Source organism: Fundulus heteroclitus, chromosome 2 (assembly GCF_011125445.2).
Source record: "Fundulus heteroclitus isolate FHET01 chromosome 2, MU-UCD_Fhet_4.1, whole genome shotgun sequence".
NCBI classification, from domain to species: domain Eukaryota; kingdom Metazoa; phylum Chordata; class Actinopteri; order Cyprinodontiformes; family Fundulidae; genus Fundulus; species Fundulus heteroclitus.
In genome coordinates this window covers 21510339-21534460 of record NC_046362.1, presented here as the reverse complement: position 1 = coordinate 21534460, position 24122 = coordinate 21510339, and the positions used below count along the sequence as shown (strand labels likewise).

The window sequence follows — 24122 nt, the reverse complement described above, 5'->3', positions numbered from 1 at the left end:
CAGAAATACTTTAATATTCCCAGAGGGAAATTATTTCCAGAGGGAAAAGTTTTGCATACATAGCCATCATACTGATATATTATAATTGTTAAAATATGATTTAATTGCCTAAGACATAACATAGCAGAAAAACAAATACAGGTAAATGCGTATTTTACTTTTGGGAAATTGGAATAACCAGAGCAAGTCAAAACAAATATTCCAGAGGAAATTCAGCAGTACGATCTTTGGAAGGAAAGAGTTTTCCGTGTGGGGATTCCCATTTGAAAGGAGTGCCATCATACCAACTACAGCTCTCACTTAAAAAAACTCAAAGCAGGTGGAGTCAAAACAGCACCATGTGATAAAGTCCAGGTGTTCAGAAAGAATTACCCTGTGACAAGTAAAAGCACTTTCACAAAGGACTGTGATGAAGACACATTTTATAGCAGCGGATGCACTCAGTGTAAGCTATGGCATTATCGAATTATTCTACGGATTTCAGTGGTTTATTGGACAAACAGCAGGTAGTTGAGAAGATATCTTTGGAAATATACAGTATTTTTCTCAAGGGCGCTCTGCCTATTATTCAAATGTACTTTTTATTTTGCTTTTCAGATTGATGCGCTCTCTGTATTGTACACAGTCTTGCTCTCTTTCAGGTATTGTTATTACTCAACATATTTTGCTTGGATATAACCGAATAAAATCTTACAGACATGATTATAACTATTTAAGAATAGCTATTTTTTTTTTGTTTCGTTTTTTTGTCTGCAGTACATTAATGCCCTTCTGCACATTTGCCAAACTTGCAGGGCAGCATGTTTCCAAAAGGCAATCGTCCTGTCTTTTTTTTATTTCAGAAATGCGCTTACATAACGCAGCTGCGTGAATTTCATAACTTGGAGTTGTAGCTCGGTTCTTCCAGTTTCACTCAGCAAAGTTTTTTTTTTTCAAAGTCAATGTTTTGAGTTCCAAGAACTTTGTGTTTTTTTCATTACCCCCTAAACTAGAGTAGGGGCTATGATTTTACAGCTTTTATATTGTTGATATTGTTGACTGGTATGATTTAGTAGAGGTCATGTGACAGAAAGATACAGTTTAATTTGGCGCATTTTTGGTGTCACCCACTGTGAAAGAGAGTTTGCCCATATCAGTTTGTTTAAACACAAAATTGATCAAGTGCTGACAATTTCTCCATGTTTTCAGAATATTTATCAAAGCAGGGAATTAAAAAAAGGTTTTAACTGCCATATTGACACAACTAAGCAACAAAGCACAATTCTCTTAATTGATATGCTGGCAAATTTAACCAATCAGAGATTAAACCAGATCCGTTTCTGTTTTCTTATTTGAACAGTGTCATCCTTTTTATTTAGCTTAAAGGTATAAGTGCCTTGTTTCACATGTTTTACTTGTTTTTTAATCAAGCTTAGAGTTTGTTCTTTGTTGGTTCAAAATTCAAATAAAATATTTTCTCCTAAACTCACCATTTCTTCAACATCTGCAGTGTAACTGGGAGTTGTTCAGTCTTGCTGGTTTCGGCAGTAAGATGGAGATATCTGAGAGGGCAGGTGAGTCCAGGAGCTTGAACTGACATGTGTATTGTTGGTAATTTTTGTGATACTGTGTTATTGCTACACCTACAGTGCCTTGCAAAAGGATTATATCTTTTGAACCTTTTCACATTTTCTCATGTAACAACCACAAATTTAAATGTATTGTGCATATATATCAATATATATATAAATAGATAGATAGATAGATAGATAGATAGATAGATAGATAGATAGATAGATAGATAGATAGATAGATAGATAGATAGATAGATAGATAGATAGATAGATAGATAGATAGATAGATAGATAGATAGATAGATAGATAGATAGATAGATACATACATACATACATACATACATACATACATACATACATACATACATACATACATACATACATACATACATATTGTGATAAGCCATCCCAAAGTAATACATACAACAGTTTCAGAGAAAGGTGTTTCTAGTACTGACTCAGGGAAGCTGAATACAAGCTGCCCTTTTCTAACTTTTATTTGTTAAAGAGGAATAAAAAAACATCATCATCCTTTCACTTCACAATTTTTCACCACCTTTGGGTCGATCTTTGAAAAAAATCTCAACAAATTATCAGTTGTGGGTGTAACTTGAATAAGATTTGAGACAAATTCCAGGGAGCAGGAATGCTTTGGCAAGGCGCTATTTTCCGGCGCAGAACGACTTATCACATTTGTGAAGATAGCTTTCTGACCCGCATGGTTTCACAGCAAGTTAACATATTTCATGTGCGTTACTTCACAGGTGCAGCTCCTGGTGCAGCTCGCTCTGGCAGACCTGCTGGCTGCTGTCGTCCTGTTGTATACCAGTGTCATGAACAAAGTTTACCCTTACAGTAGTGTCACCGCCTGTCCATACCTCCTGCCGCTGTCACTGGTGAGGAACTGCATTTTCAGTAAAGTCAATCATTTTCGGGCAGATTTTTATTCTTTTTAACAGAAAGAAACCTGCAGCAGAACGTGTGTGAGCATCGGCTACAAACAAGCTTTAGTGCACTTGGGGTTGGAAGGAGAAAAAGAGACAGCGAAATAGATTTTATCAACCCATTTAGCTTTCAAACTAATTCTAGGAAATATTATCAAACTAAAAAGCTATTTAAATGTTTCTTTTTTTGTTTGTGTGGGATTTCCACATGTTACATTCTGACTAAAAAGTGCTTATAATTATAGCTTGCTATACTTGCAGAATTTGTGCTTCTGTCATTCCTCGCTGAACTTCGAACCCTTCATGTTACATCGGCTGAACTCAAAGTTTCAAAACAAAGGATTGGCGACATGCTCTCATGACTCAGCATATTGTTCCCATCCAGTCTAGAGATATGGTTTACACTGGGTTGAAGTTACACTGAAAGTCACAGTGCGAGGAGGTTCACAGAAATAGTAAAATATCCTCAAAAAGCATCATAAAGATAGTCCATCATAAAACTGTCTGATCTCACCAGCCAACTGTAAACTTTTATTACTTTAGACGTTATGCAATGAAGCACAGTTGATCAAATGTACTTTAAATCATTCCTTCTAATGATTTAAGTTACCGCATTGTGAATGAGTCCTCATTTGATTGTCATTTGTCTTCCAGACGTTTTACTTAATTTCATTCTTGCTGGTGGTTGTTTATGCCTGGAAGTCGAAGAATGCTATCCAGGGGTGGAGGGAAAGAGCTGCGGATGATGATGAACATGTGAGGCAATAAAAGAAAGTATTTTTGCTTTACACTTATGCCTTATGTGTAAAGACTTTGTAATTGTATTCCGTTTTCTGCCTGTCTTGATTTATAGTGCCAGTGTGACAGAAACATCATAGAAATTCCCGTGTATGCCTTTGTTTGGTAAGTCCGCCATCTTCCCAACTAAATACCACAAATTCCAGAAGCTAGCAGCAACCAATCTTACCTCTCTTGTATCACAGGTTGGTCCCGTTTGCATTTTACTTCACTTACGTATGCACTCTGTTGATAAAATTAGCCGCATTAGTTCCAACAAATGATGTATCACAAGATGGGCTCATTGAGGATGGCAGCTCTTACTGCAACAGGTGAGCATGCAGCCCTAAACAGTTAAACCTATTAGAAAGGCCAAAATTAAAAAAAAAAAGGAGCATCTTAATGAATTTGAATTTGTTTTGCAGTGATATTTAATTATTATTTTTTATCATTTGTATTTTACTGCAGCTGTATTCTGTTCTTGCATCTCTGGCAGGATCCTTGTGCCGATGCGGTCAGTGTCCTGATCTGCTTTTATACACTTTGTACCCTGTCATTACCACCTCTTCCGTACAAGTTATGCACATTTTTGCTAACAATGTTTAATTTTTTTTTTTTTTTTTGTAGGATGCCCAACACAATACTTTCATCAGAGTTTTCCTTGTCATTACAGCGGTAACAGTGATGTTGTCTTGCTCTGTGAGTCATCAGCAGTCTGATTACTTCAAAATGAACATTGATATATTTCAAATAAAACACTATCAAAAGACGCAGATATTGGTTCTGAAACCGTTTCAGGAGTTTGTAACAAAACATTTCATCTTCAGGTCATTTATTGCAAAGTCAGGAAGTGGTACGAAAGGTACATGCATGATGGCCTCTTCCCGGTGGAGGGAGATGGGCATTCAAGAAGGCAATTGAAAACAGTGTTTTCTACAGCACGAAACATCGTTCTAGTCATAGTATTCTGCTGGTTGCCAGGTACTTTCAAACACACACACACACACACACACACACACACACACACACACACACACATTTAAAACTAGCATTCAACTGTAAATGAACTTGAAAACTGACGTTTCATTCTTGAATCCCCTGCAGCTCTTCTCCTCCTTCTGATGTCTCTCACGATCCGGAAGAGCGTTAAACAGAGCAGTCTATATGGACTTTATGTGATACAGGTTTGTACCAGAATGTGAAGATCTGCTTCTAAATGCCACGTTATATCATTTTTCACAACTTTTCAAATGAGTTCAGGATTTTTTTTACTCTGAATAGTTGTAAATATTTCCAGTACTGAATTTAAGAAATATGTCCAAAAAAAGTGAGAGGAAAAAAACAGGCCACCAAGAACTGAATGTTGCTAAAGAGTGTTGACATTGGGTTTTGAGTGTCAAATGTCTTGATGCATTGCAGAACCTCCTACTAAGACACAAGTGGTGGTAGGAAAGTATCCAACTCTAATTGGATTTCATCAAGTGAATATGTATATAGGGATTTATCCAGTGTGGAGGAAGAGGTCAGGTGAAATCTTGTCTGAGAGCAGCAGAGATTTAACAAAACAGCAACCTATGGAAGGATTTAAAAGCGCTGTCATGAGTTAACTCTGCTTGTAATTCACTACAGTAGCAAATGATTGCTTTTGGTAAAAATTGTAATTCAACGTACTTATACTCTGAGAGCATTCAAGCAGACGTCACTTTGGCTCTGAATCGCATTACTACTCTAATTCCACAGGGATGCTACAGCACGTTTCTCCCTACAAGGTGTCACTAGAATAGCATAAACTTTGCTGTGAGCCTTGAAGGGGGATTTATGCAAACTTCATTTCTGTCCACACAATCAGTCCTAAGGTCATCTAAAACTGGGACTGTCTCTGGAAATTGGGGACGTCTGCCATGTGACCCCTAGGCTATCAGTAGCGTTAGCATTAGATTAGATATCATCATCCATTTATGGCACTCAATTCCTGTTTTTTTAAGAGATATCTGGCTAAAAAGTTGTTTTGTTGTTAAAATCCTTTTGAAGAATCACCATCTACTTTGAAAAACAATGGAAAGGCTGATTGTGATTTTACATCTTTTATACTTTAAATATTTATTGTTTTATGTCTCATGCTGGTATTTGCTCTTTAAAGAACAACTCAAGCTCTAGTTTTTATAATATTCTGTTTTTTGGGGGGGATTTCAGGCTGCCACCATATCCCTCCAAGGATTCCTAAACAGTATGGTTTATGCCTGGAGACGACCCAACTTCACAAACGCTGTGCTCGGGGAAAACACGCCCCTGCTGAGATATAACCGCAGGGCCTTTTTTGAGGAATCTCTACGAAGATGACACACTAATTGTACTAACAGCTATTGTTATTCTATGACTTGCTGCACTGATCTCAGAAGGACAACCTGGACACTTTATGACACTATGGCTGTCTAGACTGAAACATACTGACTTTGTGTACTGAAATTTAAAAAAAAAAATGTTTTTTTTATTTGAACTGCTGTGAATTGTGTCATCCTTGGATTAATGTCATATTTATATGATTATAATTTAGGCCTAGATGTATTCAGGATAAATTATTATCTATTCGTTAATTTGCTGCTTGTGTACAGCAGTATTGACTGTTGAAGATATATATAAAAAAATAAGTAGATACCATCCTTAGTATTTTGTGGTTCGTCTCATGCTGCTGTATCTATCTTTCTTTTAACACATTTTGATCGATAATACGCTTCTATTATTATCCATTTTATAACTGACTTGTTATGTTTCCCTTTGCTTTAGAGGTTAAAGAGACTATGTGAATCTTGTGGTGGACGTGTTTTTATAGCCAATGTTATGTCATCAGTTATGGCAGTGAGTTCAGTGTTTGGACTCTGTAGGTGTCAGGGCACTGAGGAATGCTGTGTTTTTACAGAACTGAAAGGGAACACAGTATCTGCTCTGTCACAACCGTCTGCGACCACAGATCTTAACGTACCGCGTAAAAGGAGCTGTGTATGTTTACATAGCAGGGTCACACATGGGGCATACTCACACACGTGTTGCTCTAAGTGTAATACGCACTCACTGTCAAGTCTTCAAGAGGATAGTCTTCCTTTGACTTTTTCTAAGGATCTGTCCATGCTTAATTCAAGCAATGGGGGATGAAAATTACATATAGACTAACCAGCCACTTTCATAAAGGTAGAGTGGACGATTTTTCTGGAAATGTAGGTAATAAATGCACAAGTCACTTTTTTAAAAACTGCGCATGGACAAGATCACTTACCTGCTCACGTGAAAGAATCTCCCAATTTTTTTCTTCTAAGGCCTTCATCTTCTTCTCAATATTATACATAAGGCACCATGACAAACGTTCTTTTGGCACTTATTGCCAGTATCAAAGTTAGAAAGAAGCTACAGTAATGCTTTCATGACTTGCAACTAATGGGTGTGTGCATGCTGAGTAATAAAGGTACATCCATGTTTTATGGACATCAATCATTTGCAGCTTTGCTGCCTAGTAAACATGAATGTGTTACCAGCAAATACAACAGTGTCTAAAACAAATGATCATCTTTCACAAAAGGTTGTGTGACTCAACATATTTTCTCATTGTATGTGCTCTTTATGAGTATGAATGTCTTAAATATCACTGCTGACATTTAAAAAAACATTTATTTATTTTTTAATCGGCACTCACTTTCCCAAGTAAAGGTCTGTCTTCATGCTCATGTCGAGGACATTGTTTACCCCAATGCGAAAAAGTAAAGAGCTTTTCTAAGTGATCAGCTTAAACTCCTGAAGAAGCACTTCTACATGTTTGTTCATGACATCTTCAAAGATAATGCCCCATGGTATGTGAAGTTCCTCCGGACAATAGCACAATACCACACTTTTCTTTACTTTGTCCACTATTATTTCAGACCAAAAAAGAAATACTCTAAAGTGTTTCTCAAACAATAAATTCACTGACAAAAGGAACTGTCCATCGAGAATAAAAGTGATCTCATCACAGATCAAAATTGTTGTGTCATTTTCCTGCTGTAAAAGTTGTATCTCATGCACCTGTTGATCTAGTTTCACAAATGTAACATTGATATGACACCTATTCATTCCCAATAATGTTTTTATGATTATTGTGTTGATATTTTATGGGACTGATGTCTGTGTTACAGGTCTCTATTGTAAATGAGACCACCAGTCTCAATGAGAGTACCTGTCTAAATAACAGTAAATAGATAAATTAAATGGGCTGTTGAACAAAAACTGACACTTACTTCCAAAGTGTCTAATAGATCATGTTTTGCTCTCTGTGGTATGAGAAAAGGACATTTTTTATCATTTTTCCTTTGTAAGATGAATGTTGGCAAACATCTGCACAGCACTGGTGATTTTAGGGCATAGCAGCCCAAAGGTTCAAACCCCTGTTCAATATAGATCAGCTTTGCACAGGCGAAAAGGTCCTGTCAATTTTTCTTCATTAATTTTCCACCAGGTAAATTTGCTAAAGATGGATAACTGACAGATTTGAAATTTGCCAGCTAAAAACTCCTCAGGTTTTCTTAAATGCAGTGGCATATCTGCATTTAAGTACCAGATGAGAAAAATCCCAGAAAGGTCATATAAACAATAAAGAACAAGATAATAACACTTCTCTATTCTTGTATATTCACAGCTACTGGCTTTTGGATTATCCCTGATATATTGCTAAACGACCTTTTCTCATGAGTCGGGCAGTATCAACTCATGATGTATCTATGGTAAATTGTGGAATAGTTAACAAAGGTTTATAGCGTTTTGTAAAGATCTACTTGCCAGTGGGATATATAACACAGCACTAAGCCGATTACTTTCATAGGGGAAATTCCATCTATCATACCTGAAAGACACATCTGTTAAAGAAATCGGATCAAAATACTCCTCCCTCCTGGGAAAATCCAGCTGGGTCATAATCAAAGGCAAGATGGGATTTCTCGTTAATCTACTTTGTAGCATATTTCTAATTTATTTGAATTGACACATTAATAGATCAAACAAAACCTGAGTAAACTTTTCCATTGAATTTAGACTTTATCTTGAAACGTTTTGTGTAACCTAAATCCATTGTTCACAAAAAGATAAATAGAACCCATCTTAATATGTGAAAACTTTGACCCCAATGTTTCACATATAGACTAGAGGTTTTACTAATCACAAGGCCTGCTTTAAAGTATATCGCTGTAAAGTATAATCGCTGTAGAATAATTTTGTCTAGGTTTCACTGCTTTATATATGGTGTAGTTTTCACGCTTGGGCCACTTTAAGGTGAACCCGACCCCGAGAGAGCACAGAAATGACTCTGTTCTGTGCTTTCACAAAATCTTAAATTGCGTTTTAAATAATGTCTAGCGTTAACAATCCCCTTGCAGTTGACCTATATTGAAAACGAAGTGAAACGCCATGTCGAATGCAATAAATACTCTTAAAAACACCACAGAAAAAGTGCTTTGATTCAAAACCAAATCATAATTCCCAAATCAGATACCAACCTCAGCTTCATTAGGCTCCCAGCATACAGCATCATGTTCTAACAGTACTTACACTGTGTGCGTACCACAGAGGGGCCCTGTTCCCATGATAGAGAATGCAAATTAGGAAAACAAAAATAAAAAATTATCTCTGGCAAAACTGCCTCATGGTGCCTCTCTGTACTGTACCCCTGGACAGACAGACATATCATATATACCAAAAACGGCGACTGACTGTTTCAGTTTCAAAGACAATCTGACAGTCCTTTAAGTTCCCGACGCCATGCCCTTTAGCAAGACAATGTGCTGTAACCTTAACACAAAAAAGGGAAAGTAAAAATGGCAGACGTAGGAGAATCTGCTTTTATCCCTGTATTTTATTCACATCCGTACATACAGTAACTGCTCCCAAATAGTGTAATCTGTAATGTGCTGACCTCGGCTTCCTACGCTAAAAGTCCATGGACTGAGATCTTTGCTGAGCCATGTCATATCTTCCCCTTCGGCTTCCTGCTCTTCTTACATACAGATCATACCTCCCCTCTTCCTCCTCTTCCTCCTCATCTTCTTCCATAACTCTATCCTGCCGCCAAAGCGCTCGATCAACCATGGCCAGGTGGCTCTGCATTCGGCTCTGTTTTACATTGGGCCAGCTCTTCTTCCGCAAACTGCTGTTCACGTCCCTGAAAGGAGGCGCGGCGGTCTGACTGTCCCGTCTGAAAGGGGGTAGCTCCAAGGATCCCTTGCCCAATACATATGGAGCGTGACTGGCTTTGATGGAGTTGACAGAAGCCTGTGAACCACAGTGATGTTCATGAACGCAGCGAGATCCAGATGAAGATCTCCTCAGAGCCTGCAGGGACAGGAGTTCTTCTGAAAGACCCCTCAAGTCTCCAGACATCTCCTAAAAATGAAAATTAAAAAGATCAAGCATGTTCTTTTCATGTTTAGATAGGTAAAAGGAATGTTGTGTAGGCTGTTAGTTGATTGAAGTTGTAAAGTTAACCTTGTCTCTGATAGAAAACAACTCGTAGTGCTGGGGGTCGAACATCTTCTGGAGGTGAGGATGTTGGAACAGTTTTTTCTTACGTATCACTACCTTGAAAATACGATCAAAAAGAATTCACACATAAACAGATTCAACATTTTACTTTGTAGATGTTCACACTGTCACCTGTACACCTGGAATAAGGAGACAAAAGCAATCAGTGCGCATTTGTGGTTTTTCATTTTTTTCTGCCTGTACTACAAACAGAAATAAAACATGGGAAGTGGGTCAAGTCCTCCGAAATAACTCTGAGAGAAGCCCTTTCCGGCTTCTCTGAATATATGTCAATACATATGTATATAAGTCACCGTGAATGTTCTCTGCCTTATTTCTATTTTGTATTTTTATTCTTATTTTTCTTTTTTACTTCTTTTTGTGATCCACTGTATAAACGAGGACACACTGTATATAACCGATGCACCTTGTCCTACTTTTGGCACCTTCTTCTGATTATTGACTACTGAGCCGATGTGGCAAGTGAATTTCTCCAATGTGAGATCAATAAAGCCTATCTTATCTTATCTTATCTTATCTTATCTTATCTTCTCACTCTGCCATCAGGTTGTGCTAATTATTTTATCATTTATCTGGGGTCCAGTTTGTCAGTTTGGCCTGTTACCGTCGTATTAGATTTATCAGACTAGTGTCACATAGTTGAGGGTCTGCTTACATACATACATTGCATTTGTGCAGGTAACTGAATAAGTTAGGCCTGGTGTGCCTAACTTATTCAGCAAACAATTAGCCTGGTATCCAGTTACAGGTTATGTAATGAGCTGGTAGATTTAAAAAATATCTATATTAAAATGTTTTCAGCAACAGCTATAGTATCACAATTACAACAATGGTTTTAAAAAGCAGTTTGCCTTTGGTTTTTGTTCAGGTCTTGGTCTCCACTCGCCTTCTGCTTCACCTCCCTCAGAGTCCTGGTCTTGTTATATTATCTGTTTGTGGTCTTGACATATCTTCGGGTGTGTAAGTGTCATTTGCTACAACGCTTAATAGGAGTGTTTTGAACTTCACTATAAAACTTACAACTGGACCGTGTAGTCTGAGGCATAACTATTAGATTGCTGTTGTTTTAGCATTGTACATCCTGATCTTTGCATAAATATGCAGATATATCCACTCTTTGGAAGATTAGAGACTGTATGTTTTCATCTTGTGAAGAATTGATTGACAGTAAAAAGAGTAGGTTTCAATCAGAAGGTCATTGGTTCGATTGCAGCGCCCATCCACTACCCCAACCGCAACCAGTTGAAGTAGCCTTGCCGGTTTGATTACCTTTTTACGTGGCTGTTTGACTTGCACCATTATGGAGAAAATCAGGAGTAACATCACTACCCCTGTAGAAATGCAGATGATTGTTCCCTGAGTCTTTGTGATTTGAAGAAAAGCAGCTTTGTTCTTTGTCTCTGGAATATAGACATGAAGAAATTTATAAAGATAAAGATGAGAACAAAACACCAGAAGCTCTATACTTTAGCGATTAACTTGTTGCCACATGTCGGTTTATTTATACCTGCTTGCCAGTAGCAATTTGAAGCCTTAACTAAAAAATAAAGCAGAAATTCTAAGGAAATCTATATACTAAAGTGCTCCACGTACTCTCATGGCAAAAAGAAAGTAAAAATTCTAAGGTTTCAACATATTTTTTTTTTGTATCAAGATTTTTTATTTTTTTTTTGTTGAGAGTTTGACTAGTTTTTATCCACCCTTTCCACTTTGAATCTTTCTTTATTGAATAAAGACTGATATGCTGTAATCTGCGCTGAGTGGTTTTGTATACATTTGGCTAGACTAATAGCTTTCAAACCTGGTAATCTTAAAACCCCAGAATTGACTGAGGGTATACTTTATTTTTACCATGACCATCTGACCAAGAAAGTCTTTACTGCCTTTGAGATGAAAACAGGTCAAGATGATAACCTTCTGAGTTTCATGTAGAGAGAGATTTTAGTAGAGCATTCCCAGTAGTTATTGTTTTGTGGATTCAGAGTAAAAATATCCATACAACTCTGGCATCTCGGTGCAAGTACTGCATGGAATTACAGCCAGAGATCTTTGCTAAGGCTCAAAAAGACAGATCAGACACAGGCACGTGCACTCAAAGCGTTGCACAACATGACACCAATCCATGTAAAACAGCGCAAAGAATGTTCCTAGGAGTGTTTTGGCAGAACTGGGGTACCTTGGCAGTTGTTTTCGTCCCAGGGGAAGACACAGTTTTGTACGCCGTTGCACACCAGCGAGTTGTTGATGCACATGTTGCTGTGGCAAAAGAATGCACTGCCAATACAGGGAGCTAAAACATAACAACAGCGGCATTGTTCAGGAAGTATGCAGACAAGCCAGTCATAGACAGTTTATTCAGGTGTACTGATACAGAGCCATGTGGGAAACATAGAACACCCCGTTTAATATTCCTTTCTTTCAAAATAAAGGCTCACATATTGCTTTTGAATCTTTTTTAAATTTATTTCTGAAATAGAAACTGATTTAAACTGATTTACAAAAAAGATATTCTGATATATATTGTGAGCAACACCACTCCCTACCTTTCTGACATCGGTCTGTGGAAAGTTTGTTCTGCTCCTCATTTGTTATGTTGAGGTTTTTTTGTTATGTTGAGGTTTTTTTTTTTTTTTTTTTTTTTTTTTTTTTTTTTTTTTTTTTTTTTTTTTTTTTTTTTTTTTTTGCATGTACAATTCTTTCCATTACCTAATTCTAGGCTTGTCCTTGGTGAAATTACTGGATTATTTTGGGTCATTGTCATGTGTCAGGATTCACTTCTGCTTCATCTTAAATTTTTTGTACATATTCTACAAAAAATATGTACAAAAAAGCACCCTTGAATGAACGGTAGAATTTGTGGTGGGTTCTATAAGGGAGAGCTGGCCACGTCTTGCTGCTGCAAAGCATCAACAAACGATGACACTTCCTACGCTCCACAGTTGTTCTTAGGTTCCTTTCCTGAAATCCATTTTTTCTTTTTAATTTTTTTCCAAACAGGTCCCCTGTTCTACAATCTAAATTGTGAAATTTTAGATTAATCCGTCCAAAGAACATTATTCTTGAAGTCCAGGTTTTTGTCTGTGTTCACTCTTGCAAACTTAGGCTGGCATTCATCATTTTCTTAAAGAGTTAAGTTAAGGAATAATTGGCTGATTTCAAATCTTTAGAGCTTGGTATCACCCTTACCAGCTCCTATCTGTAGGCTTCAGACAGCTTTTTCCATCTCAGCATTGTGTTCCCCCTCGCTTTACCAGTAAGGAGCACACAATTTTTAAAAATTTTAAGTAGGAATAAATGTGAGTGTTTCCTAATTTATACTTTAAAGGAGCAATAAGCGATTTTTCACCACTAGGTGGAGCTTGAGCACGATCTGTAGACCAAAACAAGATGTATATCAAGCCACACTTTCTCTACCACGCTCCAGCACCTGGAACCCATTTCCCTTCTTCTCACACATTTGCAATAGGCTCGTATCAGCCTATTGCAAAGGATAAATACACAGGAAAACAGCATTGCCTATCAGAGGAACATGTCTGCTGAAGAAGTAAAAATAACTGTAATAAAGCTGATAGCAAGAGAATATTTTGATCTGATAGGCATGCTCTCTGCCATTCTGTGCCTGGCAGTGGCATTTTCTGGGCAGGGAGTGGGTAAACCCTGCGTGGCAGCTGTTCACGTGCACGTACGGCCGGCCCGGCTCATGTTAACAAGGGAATGGCGAACAACACAGAGGGATGGTGTGTGACGTTTCACTATAGTCCATCTAAAAAGATACCGTTAGTTCTTCACAAAACTATTTTTTAGTTCTTTCTATCTAAAACAATAAAATTTTGCTTATTGCTCCTTTTTGTTATTACACTTTGCTTAAGGTGTTAAAATGGCTTTTCTTCTGTTTTAAAATATTTTGTAAAATTAATAACATTTGGCAATAGTCAGTTGATACTAAATATCCATATGTCCAAATACATTATAAAAGCACACAGGTGGTCAAAGGGTGTCCCACAGTTCTCACATTATTGTATGTGAATTACTAGTGCAGTGTTACAAATCTAATTATGATATCGCTGAACATTACATTGAACTGGTCGCTGCTCTTCACACTGAGTAGAAAAACAGAAGAAATGGAAAGAAAGACACAGATGAAGGAGAAACTCACGGTCAGCGAAAACTGTGAACAGCATCCTGAAACGGCTGAGACGGCTCGTCTCGTCCGCCCACATCCTCACCACTCCAAAACCAGTCTCCAGCATGATATCATTAGCAACTGTACTACAAAACTTGGCCTGCAAGAAACCACACACCACGTTCATTGATAGCTGTGAATGTGTGGCCCCATTGAGGCTAGGGATTATAGGCCAGCTGCTCCTTAATCATGTGTCAGGTATACATTTTATGGCAAGGAAAGAAATAGAAGACATGAAAGAAACTCAGAATGACAAACTGATGCAATGCGGAGGCACATTAATGAGTTATTATCATACAGTTTGCACAAAAGTTTGAGATGCACCTATCACACCTTTCCTGGCCAATACGTATTTATGGTTTTCCGTGAGATCTGGCCTACTGATTCCAATTTTAACCAAATCAAAAATGTTTTGAAGCAATTTAACAGACAAATGGCAAAGGTTACTTGATAAAGTTTTGAATCCAGAGAGAAAAACATAAAATTAAGGAATTACAAGATTATTCTTATTTATGCATCTAGACAACAATTTTTTTATGAGCTAAAAAAGTGCATAACATTTAATTCAGTGTTGATGTACTTAAACACTGAAGGTGGTGGGATTTCTCAGTATTCTATTAATGAATAGAAGGGAAACAAATATTTTTTTTCAGAATTCAACCAATTAGTGATCTAACCAAGTCAAGAAAAAAATTCCCGATCCCAGTCTCTGGCTAATTGACTGGTGCAACTAACTTAGAATATGCTAAAATGTTAGATAATGTATTACCTTAAGGTCCTCAATGGCACTACTGCCATCATAAACAGCCACAAAATTCTTCTTACATTCATTTGAGTTTTCCATCTGATACTCCATGAATTTCAGGTAAATCTGGAAGAAATTGAAGAAAGTGGAACATATGTGGGAATAATATAACCTCCTGGATTTCTACAGTTTAAGCTTATCATAGGTATGGCATCTCAACATGTAAAATCCTTTCATTCTAGCAAAAGGGAATACTAGAATAAAGGATGAAAGGAAGTGGCTGGAAACTCATAATCTCATAGTTTTGTAATTTTGTTCCAGACAAATCCCATTCTGATCTCCCCTACACAAGTTTGTTTGTATAGTGTTTTCCCTATTCATATAGAGTGCCTTGCAAAAGTATTCACCTCCCTCGACTTTTTAGAGCATTCCAGCCGGTGCTTTAAATGTTTTTAAATCTTTATGATGGTGAAGTGAAATAAGAAACATGACCCCCTTTTCTATTAAAAGCCCCAAGATTTAAAGCCCCAGGCCTTGGTTTCCCGGGGTAAACCAAAGTCTGGGGTTTTTGGGTTTTCGTGTTTCCATTAGCTGGGGCTATTTATGTGAAACAGCCGCAATGACTTATGTGACGTTGGAGACGTTGAGGAAAAAAACGCATTACCACTCCGGTCTAACCAGTGGCAGCAAGAAGACAGTGGTGAAACAGACTAATGCGGAGACGTTGTATCCATATCCTGCCACTCCTCCGGACTCCAGAGAAACAGCAGGACAACACAAAACTGATGGCGTTACATCTCCTTAGCTTCTTTTCCCCTGCCACCACCGCTATTTCTCACTGCCAGGCTCCACCCTATTCTACTCCTGTTGGTATAAATGAATAAAAAGTAAAGCACAGCTTCGTTTTGCCTGGGCAGCGCTGGGACCGCAGTTGTTTGTGTGTGACAGAAGTGGAGGGTAAACGAGACTGATCCCACCATGAAGACTAAAGAGCTCTTCAAACAAGTCAGGGATGAAGTTGTTGAGAAGTACAAGTCAGGGTGGGCTTATAAAAAAATATGAAAATCTTTGATGTTCCCCAGGACCACCATCAAATCCTCAAATCAAATCATCTTCAAATGGAAAGCACGTGGTACCACATCAAAGCTGCCAAGAAATGGCTGCCCACCAAAACTCACAGACTGGATAACGAGGGTATTAATCAGAGAGGCATCACAGAGACCAAAGGTAACCCTGAAGGACTTGCCAAGCTCCACAGCACAGACTCAAGGATTTGTCAATAGGACCACAATAAGTACCCCTTAGAGCTGGGTTTGAAATGAATGAAAGAATGGCCAGAAAAGAGCCATTACCTGTTGTTAAAAATAAGAATATATAGTTTGAGCCATCCTCACCAGTGAATATGGTGGTAGCATCACACTATGGGTACGTTTTTCAGCAGCAGGGACTGGGAAACTGGTCCAAGTTGAGGGAAAGATGGAGGGTGGTTATTACAGGGATATACATGAGCAAAAGTCCAACTGTGATCTGAGACAGGGACAGAGATTCCCCTCCGAGCAGGACAACGACCCTAAGCATACTGCTAAACCTAACACTCGATCAGTTATTCCTGCTGAAATGTTCTGCTATTTTGTTCTATTTGCTGTCTGCATCATAGTAAAAAAAAAAGCATTTGTTGTAGGCATGTTCTGTGAAGGAAATGGTGCAAGCTCTCAAACAATTCATATTAGATACCCATTGTGAGGCAAAAAGAAAAAAAGAAAAGAAAAACATGCAAAATGCCAAGGGGGATAAATGCTTTTGCAAGGCACTGTATGTTTAGAAGAAATACTTATTTAGGATATGATTGATCGAAGCATAAACTTAAAAAGTCCCATTCCATACCCTATTCTTCACTGGGGCTTGTATAGTCCAGATGCAGTCCACCGCCTGGTCCGGCTTCACTTTGTTCTCCTCGTCAACTTGACTGGAGCGGATCATGCCGTCCAGCCCAGTTAGCTCAAACTGACAATCTGAACCACAGACAGGCAAAAAATAACCAAGCATAAAAAGAGAGAAGCAGATGTGATCCTTTTTTAGGACACTGATTGACTGTTTGGGCTAAGGAGGAGTGACTTGAGGCTGTCCTACCTGGGATGGGGTTTAAAAGTCCTCCCACGTGTAGATGAAATTCAGGATCTTTGCAGAAAATTAGTACAGTTTTTTTAACTAAAGCTGCTATAAAAACAGGCTTGTAGAAATAACCAAACCAACTTTACGAACTTCCTTCACCTGCAGTAAATTTGTAATGGACCTGGAACCCTTTCCCCTCGAGCTCTTCATCACTGTAGAACCGGATCCACATGAAGCGCCCGCTGGAGTGGATAAGGCCAGGGCTGGCTGTGCCGCAGTAACGGTTGATGAGCGGTGAGAAGCTGAAGGGGCCATCCCTCACCTCGATGTGGTCAAACCGGCACTCAAAAGACGCTTCAATTTGGAATAATTTGTTGAAGAGCAGCTCTATCCTCTGACGGGGCAGGGCTGTGGAAACATAAGCGGTTCGTCACTTCCACTGAAACAAACCTCATTCCGGGATGTAGCACTGCTATAAAAACAGTGCATTGAAGAATAATCAAAACTGGTAGAAAGCTACTCTGGCTTTCTTGCTGGGGTAGATATAACCAAACCTAACATTTGATTTCTATCCATCCATCCATCCATCCATTCATCCATCCATCCATCCATCCATCATCTACCGCTTATCTGAGACTGGGTTGTGGGGGCAACAGGCCTAGGAGAGAAGCCTTGACATCCCTCTCCCCAGTTACATCCTTCAGCTCATTCTGGGGACACCTAGACATTCCCAGCCCAGAAGGGACACATGTTCCCTACAGTGAGGTTTGGGTCTTCCCAGAAAACCCCCAAAGGAAGGCATCCAGCTGGCACCCTGATCCAAATTCCTTTCGATACAGAGAGGACGCGGCTCTACTTTAAGCTCCCCCCAGATAACAAAGCTCCTCACCCTATATCTAAGGCAGAGCCCCGCTACGTTTTTGAGGAAGTTCTGGGATCTCATTCTTTCGGTCATGATCTATTCCTCATGACGGTAGGTGAGGGTTGGAGAGTAGATGGACCGGTAAACCGAAATCTTTTCTTTTTTCACTATAAAAAAGCTGTACTGGACTGTTCTCCCTGCTACCTTCTGGGAAGAGGTTTTGCAGCATTCGCTGCAGGTCTACCAGGTTCTGTAAAAGCTTTTTCCCTGCTGCCATCAGACTGTTGAACTGCTGAAGCTAAAACTGGACTCTGAATCGCATGAGTCCTGCATTGTTTACATTTTAATTGCTGTACTGTGAAATTGCTGTACTGTGAAATCACTGCTGCGCTTTATCCTGTAACTTTAACCTGCAAAGTTACTTTATTCTGAAATCCACTGCAATTCACTGAAATTCTTAAGCTGTATGCAAACAGAATTTCGTTCTAAACGCACTCTGTGCTTACAAAATGACAATAAAGTTTGTCTAAGTCTAAGTCTAAGTCTAAGTCTACAACAGACCAGGGCAGCACCCCCCCAGGGAGCACGGTTACAAGTCTTCTCCATATCCACCAAACACATGCAGCCTGGAGAAGCATACTCTCATGATCCCTTCAGAGATTCTGTGAAGGTAAAGATCTAGTCCACTGTTCCACAGCTAAGACGAAAGCCGCGTTGCTCCGCCTGAGGAAGCGCTCAGCAAATGATCTTTATATTAGGTTATTGAGATTCAAGATAAGTTATGCATGCGTCGACTCAAGAATGTTGTATTTGTTCCAGAAATAAGTTATGTTTAAAGTGTACAATGTTTTGAAATGACATAAGATGGTCCATTTTTTCGCCTTCCAAAACTTGCAATTTTAACAACGGAGGAGTCCTAAAAATCTGCTGTATTTCACAAAATAACTAATAAACAGCTTTTTCTGGGAGTGTGTTTTTTTTTTTCATGCTGGTTACCTTCCAGTACATAAAGGCACTCCTTGTTTGGAGGGTACGTATTTGGGTAGTCTGGGGAGCTGAAGCTTCCACCGTCTGGTCTTCGAACCCACGTTCCACAGTGTCGATTGTTCCGCGACTGCTCACTGATTCTGCCTCCTCTAGATCCTGCACCTCCATCTACAAATGGTGTGAAACACTTTAATCAGTTGAGAATGTGCAAACATTTGTATAGTCCTTACGTTAAAGAGGATAAAAGTCAACGGGAAGATAAAGAAATTACCTTTAATCTTCTGTGCAAGACAAAATCCCTCTTCGGTGAATAGGAGGAATATCCAGACTGTACGAGAAGTCATCAGTAAATGATGCCACAGCGAGGAGGGGTACAATCAAGGAATAAGAGAAGGATAGAGAGAGCTTAGCAGGATTTGCTTGCCCATGTTTGAGATCTCGGTGGATCTAGGAGAATCTCTTGATGTATATAAGAGGCTGGAGGTAAAGAGTTCAAAGTATCGCTAAGAGCGTAAGACCATGCTGCTCCTACCATCTGGTTGCTTTTGCAGTTCTATGTTTGCGCAACATCCATGTGCCTATTTTTTTATTTTCTGCTTCAGCGCTTAAATGACAGGCAGAACTGTTGACAATCTGCCTGACTTGATTCAACGCAGGGGTGTCTCATAGTAAACAGAGAAACCACGTGCCATTTATGATAAATAGCATCTTAAATAGACAAGTTTTTCCTGGGGACCTCTATGAATGTTTTTACCAAAGTGACATGGTTTCATTTCACTTTTAACGTGCACAAACCTGCAATTTAGTTTTTATATCATATGTTTTAAACCTCTTTTGACTTTCAATAAAAAGATGGCGCACATCTAGCATGTTTATATAGTGTGTTGTGTGTGGTTCGCTTCAGTTTTCTTGTGCGTTGATATGAACAGTTCCTCCGATGCTACCATGAGTTGGACATCTTAAATATACAATAGGATTACAAATATTAATAGAAAGAAAATGCCAATCCCATATTAATTAAATAAGCTAAACAAGCTAAACTGTCTTTACACTGTTTACAATAGAATGCAGGGAAAATATATTGTTTTAGCTCAGTTTCAGATCTTCACAGAGGAAAAAAAAAAAAAAAAAACATCTCAACACTTGATAAAAATAAATTCTGTCTTTTTCTTTTCAAAGCAATCAAACAGCACTAAACGCTCCAGTGGGATTGTGACAAATGAATGAAAAAAATAAATCCAAGAAGCTTAAACTAGATGTCTTGTAACCAGTGGATTTAAATCGCAAATGAAAAGTATAGGTTTGTGGACAACATATATTTCTAAAGACAAAGTTGTTGGATTAATTTAATCCACCAATTTGACTCAAACAAAAAAGCATAACAAAGATTGATCTCACTCACCTGCATGCATATTTAGCTGGACTCCGTCCTCCTGTTTTTTTTTGTATTTTTAATTATTATTTTTATTTCTATTTTCAAACTCTACCAACTGCGCGTCCCACACATCCCCTTTTAAGTCTGCGCTTTCGGATTAGCACATGGTGACATTGCTGGTTTTCACGATCCACTTTTTATCCTAAACTCTCTGATCAGAAGAATAAGGCTTTAGGTGAAAAAAGCGTGGCAAAAACTTTGGATTCATCGTCAGTATTCCATTACAGGACAGTTTTCCAGGGTAAACAGGGAGCTTCCACAAAGCTCAGCTTCCTCCTCTCCTATAAACTGATGAACTGATGATCCCTCTGCAGATGCAGGAGGTTATAAGACTGAGCTCAGTTGGCGCTGGATGAGGGAACTGATGATTGCGCATGTGCCTCATCATGGCAGAGTTATGAGTTCTTTGATAACCCTGCCATGTCCTGCTTGGATTAGTGACGATTTAAACTGGGAATTCCCTTTTTTTTCTTTTTTCTTTTTTTACAATTAATTAGTTGAGTCTGAATGAGCTTTCAGAAAGCAATTTCACTTTATTCTAAATTTAAAAGCAAATAAATAGCTGTTTCTGGGGGAATAAAAACTTTTAATAGAGCTGTGGACATCTACTGACAGCTAACCGCAAAGAAAAGTATTTTACGTTCAAATGATCCTGGACAGATTTTGGAGCTTTATTTTATTTTTTTATTTTTTTTATTGAATCATTTTTCTACAAGTTAATCGCAATGAAAATCCAAGGGTATTTAAACATCCTCAGCTGAAACTGTAGGTACAGGTTTTGCCGATATCTTCCAGTTTATCTCAAAGAAGACATGAATTGTCACATTTAGACTAAAGGAAATATCAAGGTGTGGTTCAAGGAGGGCAGAACCCAAGGGGCAGGCAGAGGCAGCACTGTGAGTCGAGAAGATTCATGAAAAAAAATAGAAAAACTTACACAATGATTCAGGCAAAAAGCAGGGAATTCAAATCTATATGTAACTGACTTTAACTGTATAATTTTGCCCCATCATAGATAAAAAAAAAAAGAAAATCCACATTAAGATCTAACTTGTGTACACACAGTTGGACACAAACATTGCTGTATAGTGCATCAGCTGCAAGGGATGCCGATTAACTCTTTTAATATCCCTCAACCGGCTTTAACATAAATGCCCAAACGTTATTTGAATCGGCCTGTTGCTTGACAGTCCCACGGTGTCGACAGATTGTTCAACTGAGAGAGCACGAGCGCTGCTGAGCGGCTTCCAAAGAAATCTCATTCATTTAATGCTACTTTCACAGGATGTGTAGCTTATCCCTTCTCTTTCTGATAGGCAACTTTTCCAGGAATTCCCATCTTCAACACGGCTCCCAACATCCCAGGGAGCTCCGATGTTCCCAGCCCTTTCTTCTCATATATCTTAATCCTTCAGATGTTATTGTCTCTGTGCATCAGAGGTTACTCCGCAGGTTATGTCACAACTAATCACCCTCATGTATGAGCACTGGCCAGCGTTTAATCCCACGCTCGGTAAATGAGAAAACGAGTTGTTTATGTGTACAGTCAGAGCACGATGTATGGCTTACTTTTACTTTTCTTTGCGGCTCTTCGAAGTTGTTTGGTGAAAACAGCGTTATCCGCATAAATTTACAACTTGAAATGCAATCATCGCCATAGATGGTTCTTAACATAATACCCGGCTTAGAGTTCAGAGCTGTGCCGTCCCAGGAGGTCGAGCCCCGAGAGTTAACACAAATATCCTATTCTTAGACAGATGCAGACATATCATGAGGCAGGAAGCGCTGATGCTGAACTCCGTTCTTATCTCAGGCCCACATGACAACAGATTAGACAACAAAAGGAAGCAAACTGACCTCATAAAACAAGTGCCAGCGCTTTCCAACACACCGCACGCCAATCCACCGGCGGCAGTGAATACTACAGATGTGCCACAAAGCCGAACGAGAGGCTCATTCTGAACTCTTCACTCATCTCAGGTCCACAACCCAACAGATTACACGAAGTAACACAACCACCTGACCCCATTAGACAAATATCAGGAAAGGAATGTTGGGGGTTAAGCCTTGAGAACGACCTTTAAGCAAAACCCACTGGTGGGATAAGTGTTTTTAGTTCATAAATGTTTGAGATTACTGCCCCTTGATTTCGCTCTAATCCCATGCTTGTTTCTTTGAATTGACAATGTTCCTTCGTCCATGTTTTTACATGATCTGTCTATGCTCAGTTGCAGTTTCAGGGGTTGACTTTTTTTTTTGGCTTAGAAAAACAAACCTACATTTATCAGCCACCTTATCTGGTATGCCTGTTTAATTGCTTAACGCAAAAACCAGCAGAGTTCAGGTTGATCGCATGGCAGCAACAAGATACCTTTGGGCATCTCCACATGATGAAGACACCTACTGATGTTCAAACTGAGTATTGGAAAGAGACAGAAAGGGGACTTAAGTGACTTTGAACGCAGCACGGTTGGTGCCAAACAGGCAAATAATAGTTAAAAATCACTCTGGTTAACAAACAGAGAATGGTCAGAAAAACACAACATACTGCAGTTGTTTAGGTAAAAAGGTTTTTTTTATTTTTATTTTAGAGTTCGGAACATGACAAGATGATAGAAAGTAAACAGTAGCTCAACAAACCACTCAGTACAACCAAGGGATGTTTAATAGACTCCCTGGATCTTAAAGCAGATGGACTACTTTAGCAGAGGACAACAATGGGTTACCATCCTGTCTGCCAAGAACAAGAAACCGAGGCTAGAATTAGAACTGGCTCACCAGAACTGGACAATGGTGGTTTTGAAAAGCACCGTCTGCACTTATCATGCTACAGTGTCCTGATCTCAATCTAATTTAGCGCTTTTGGGATGTGGTGGTGGGGAGATTAGCATTGTATACGCAACCACGTGATGCTATCATCTCAACGTGGACGCTTTGTCAGAAAACAATTGCATTAATTCTGAGCACTGCATGTATATAACTTCCATTTTTACCATTTGTACACAGACATCATGCTGAGTACTGTGTTCTTTGTCCTGGAACATTCTGCAGTATATATATATATATATATATATATATATATATATATATATATATATATATATATATATATATATTTGTGTGTGTGTGTGTGTGTGTGTGTGTGTGTGTGTGTGTACTACAAAAAAATAGTAGATATTAGAATATGACAATTTTAAAGGTTGTATTAAAACAAGACTGACTTACTGCATAATGCAGCATTCACAACTATGTTGACAACAAATCCTTTTCTTAGCTGCTTTGTCCTGTCGTCTTGGTAATATGATGTCATTAAACCAGCATCCCCATGCTGTGATGCGATTCTGGATTTTATATAGTAGATGATATTTTATCTGTGCCAGCTGGAAAACCTTCAGTTACTCAAACTCTTTCTAAACTGGTGCTCTTCTGTACCATATGGCCAACAAGGGATTCTGATTCTCTAGCTTTCTGAGACAGATGGCCAGCGGTAATGATCACATCTAAGGGTTATGTGCGCTGTGATACGTTTAAGATCAAGATGCCATGGTAGAAAGGCAGCAAAAACCCAGAATAAATTCAGAATAAATGAGGTAAACACAACCAATCAACTCATGGTAGTGCATTTAAATATTGGGAGAGCTGCATGCTTAGCTCTTTGAGTCTCAATCCAGTCCTTTAACATTGTCACAGTAACATAAAGTGTGTAATAAAGAAAACCGTCATACTGATGCTCTTATATAAGTAACTTTAAGACTTTTTGACCATGTTTGACCTGAAATTCAGCAAGCAAGAAAAGCAGTGACAAGATTTATGCCATTAGTGAACAGAAATCTTCTTACAGCCTGATCTTTGGATGTGGCAGGAAGCCTGGGGGAGGATGAGTCCCATGCTAAACTCGATTCTACACAGATGGATTTTTTTTTAAATGTATTGGTAATTTTTCTTTTGCAATCGTCTTAAATGAGAAA

The 24122-nt window shown here is 38.7% G+C and overlaps 2 protein-coding genes across 5 annotated transcripts; one reads left to right on the top strand and one right to left on the bottom strand.

Annotated features, from left to right (window-relative positions):
• The first annotated feature begins 85 nt into the window (after positions 1-85).
• si:dkey-30c15.2 (uncharacterized protein LOC558938 homolog) lies at positions 86-8845 on the top strand. Its single transcript, XM_036150650.1, has 12 exons — positions 86-506; positions 598-641; positions 1490-1553; positions 2319-2450; positions 3153-3254; positions 3352-3401; positions 3482-3607; positions 3744-3789; positions 3903-3974; positions 4103-4256; positions 4380-4459; positions 5469-8845. The coding sequence occupies exons 1-12, from the start codon at positions 453-455 to the stop codon at positions 5613-5615; spliced, it is 1071 nt and encodes a 356-aa protein (XP_036006543.1). The 5' UTR covers positions 86-452; the 3' UTR covers positions 5616-8845.
• A 279-nt stretch (positions 8846-9124) lies between these two features.
• Positions 9125-20498, bottom strand: neto2b (neuropilin (NRP) and tolloid (TLL)-like 2b). 4 transcript variants are annotated; one of them, XM_036150644.1, is made up of 12 exons: positions 20122-20498; positions 18991-19000; positions 18729-18887; positions 17030-17278; positions 16889-16936; positions 16643-16770; positions 14783-14884; positions 13987-14113; positions 12007-12120; positions 11100-11230; positions 9774-9866; positions 9125-9671 (listed from the first exon to the last, which is right to left on the bottom strand). In XM_036150644.1, the coding sequence occupies exons 1-12, from the start codon at positions 20125-20127 to the stop codon at positions 9219-9221; spliced, it is 1620 nt and encodes a 539-aa protein (XP_036006537.1). In that variant the 5' UTR covers positions 20128-20498; the 3' UTR covers positions 9125-9218. The 4 variants fall into 4 exon arrangements, with proteins under 4 accessions (XP_036006537.1, XP_036006534.1, XP_036006529.1 ...); XM_036150641.1 differs by having other exon boundaries at positions 18991-19047; positions 20122-20497; XM_036150636.1 differs by lacking the exon at positions 20122-20498 and having other exon boundaries at positions 18991-19078.
• Positions 20499-24122: the final 3624 nt, after the last annotated feature.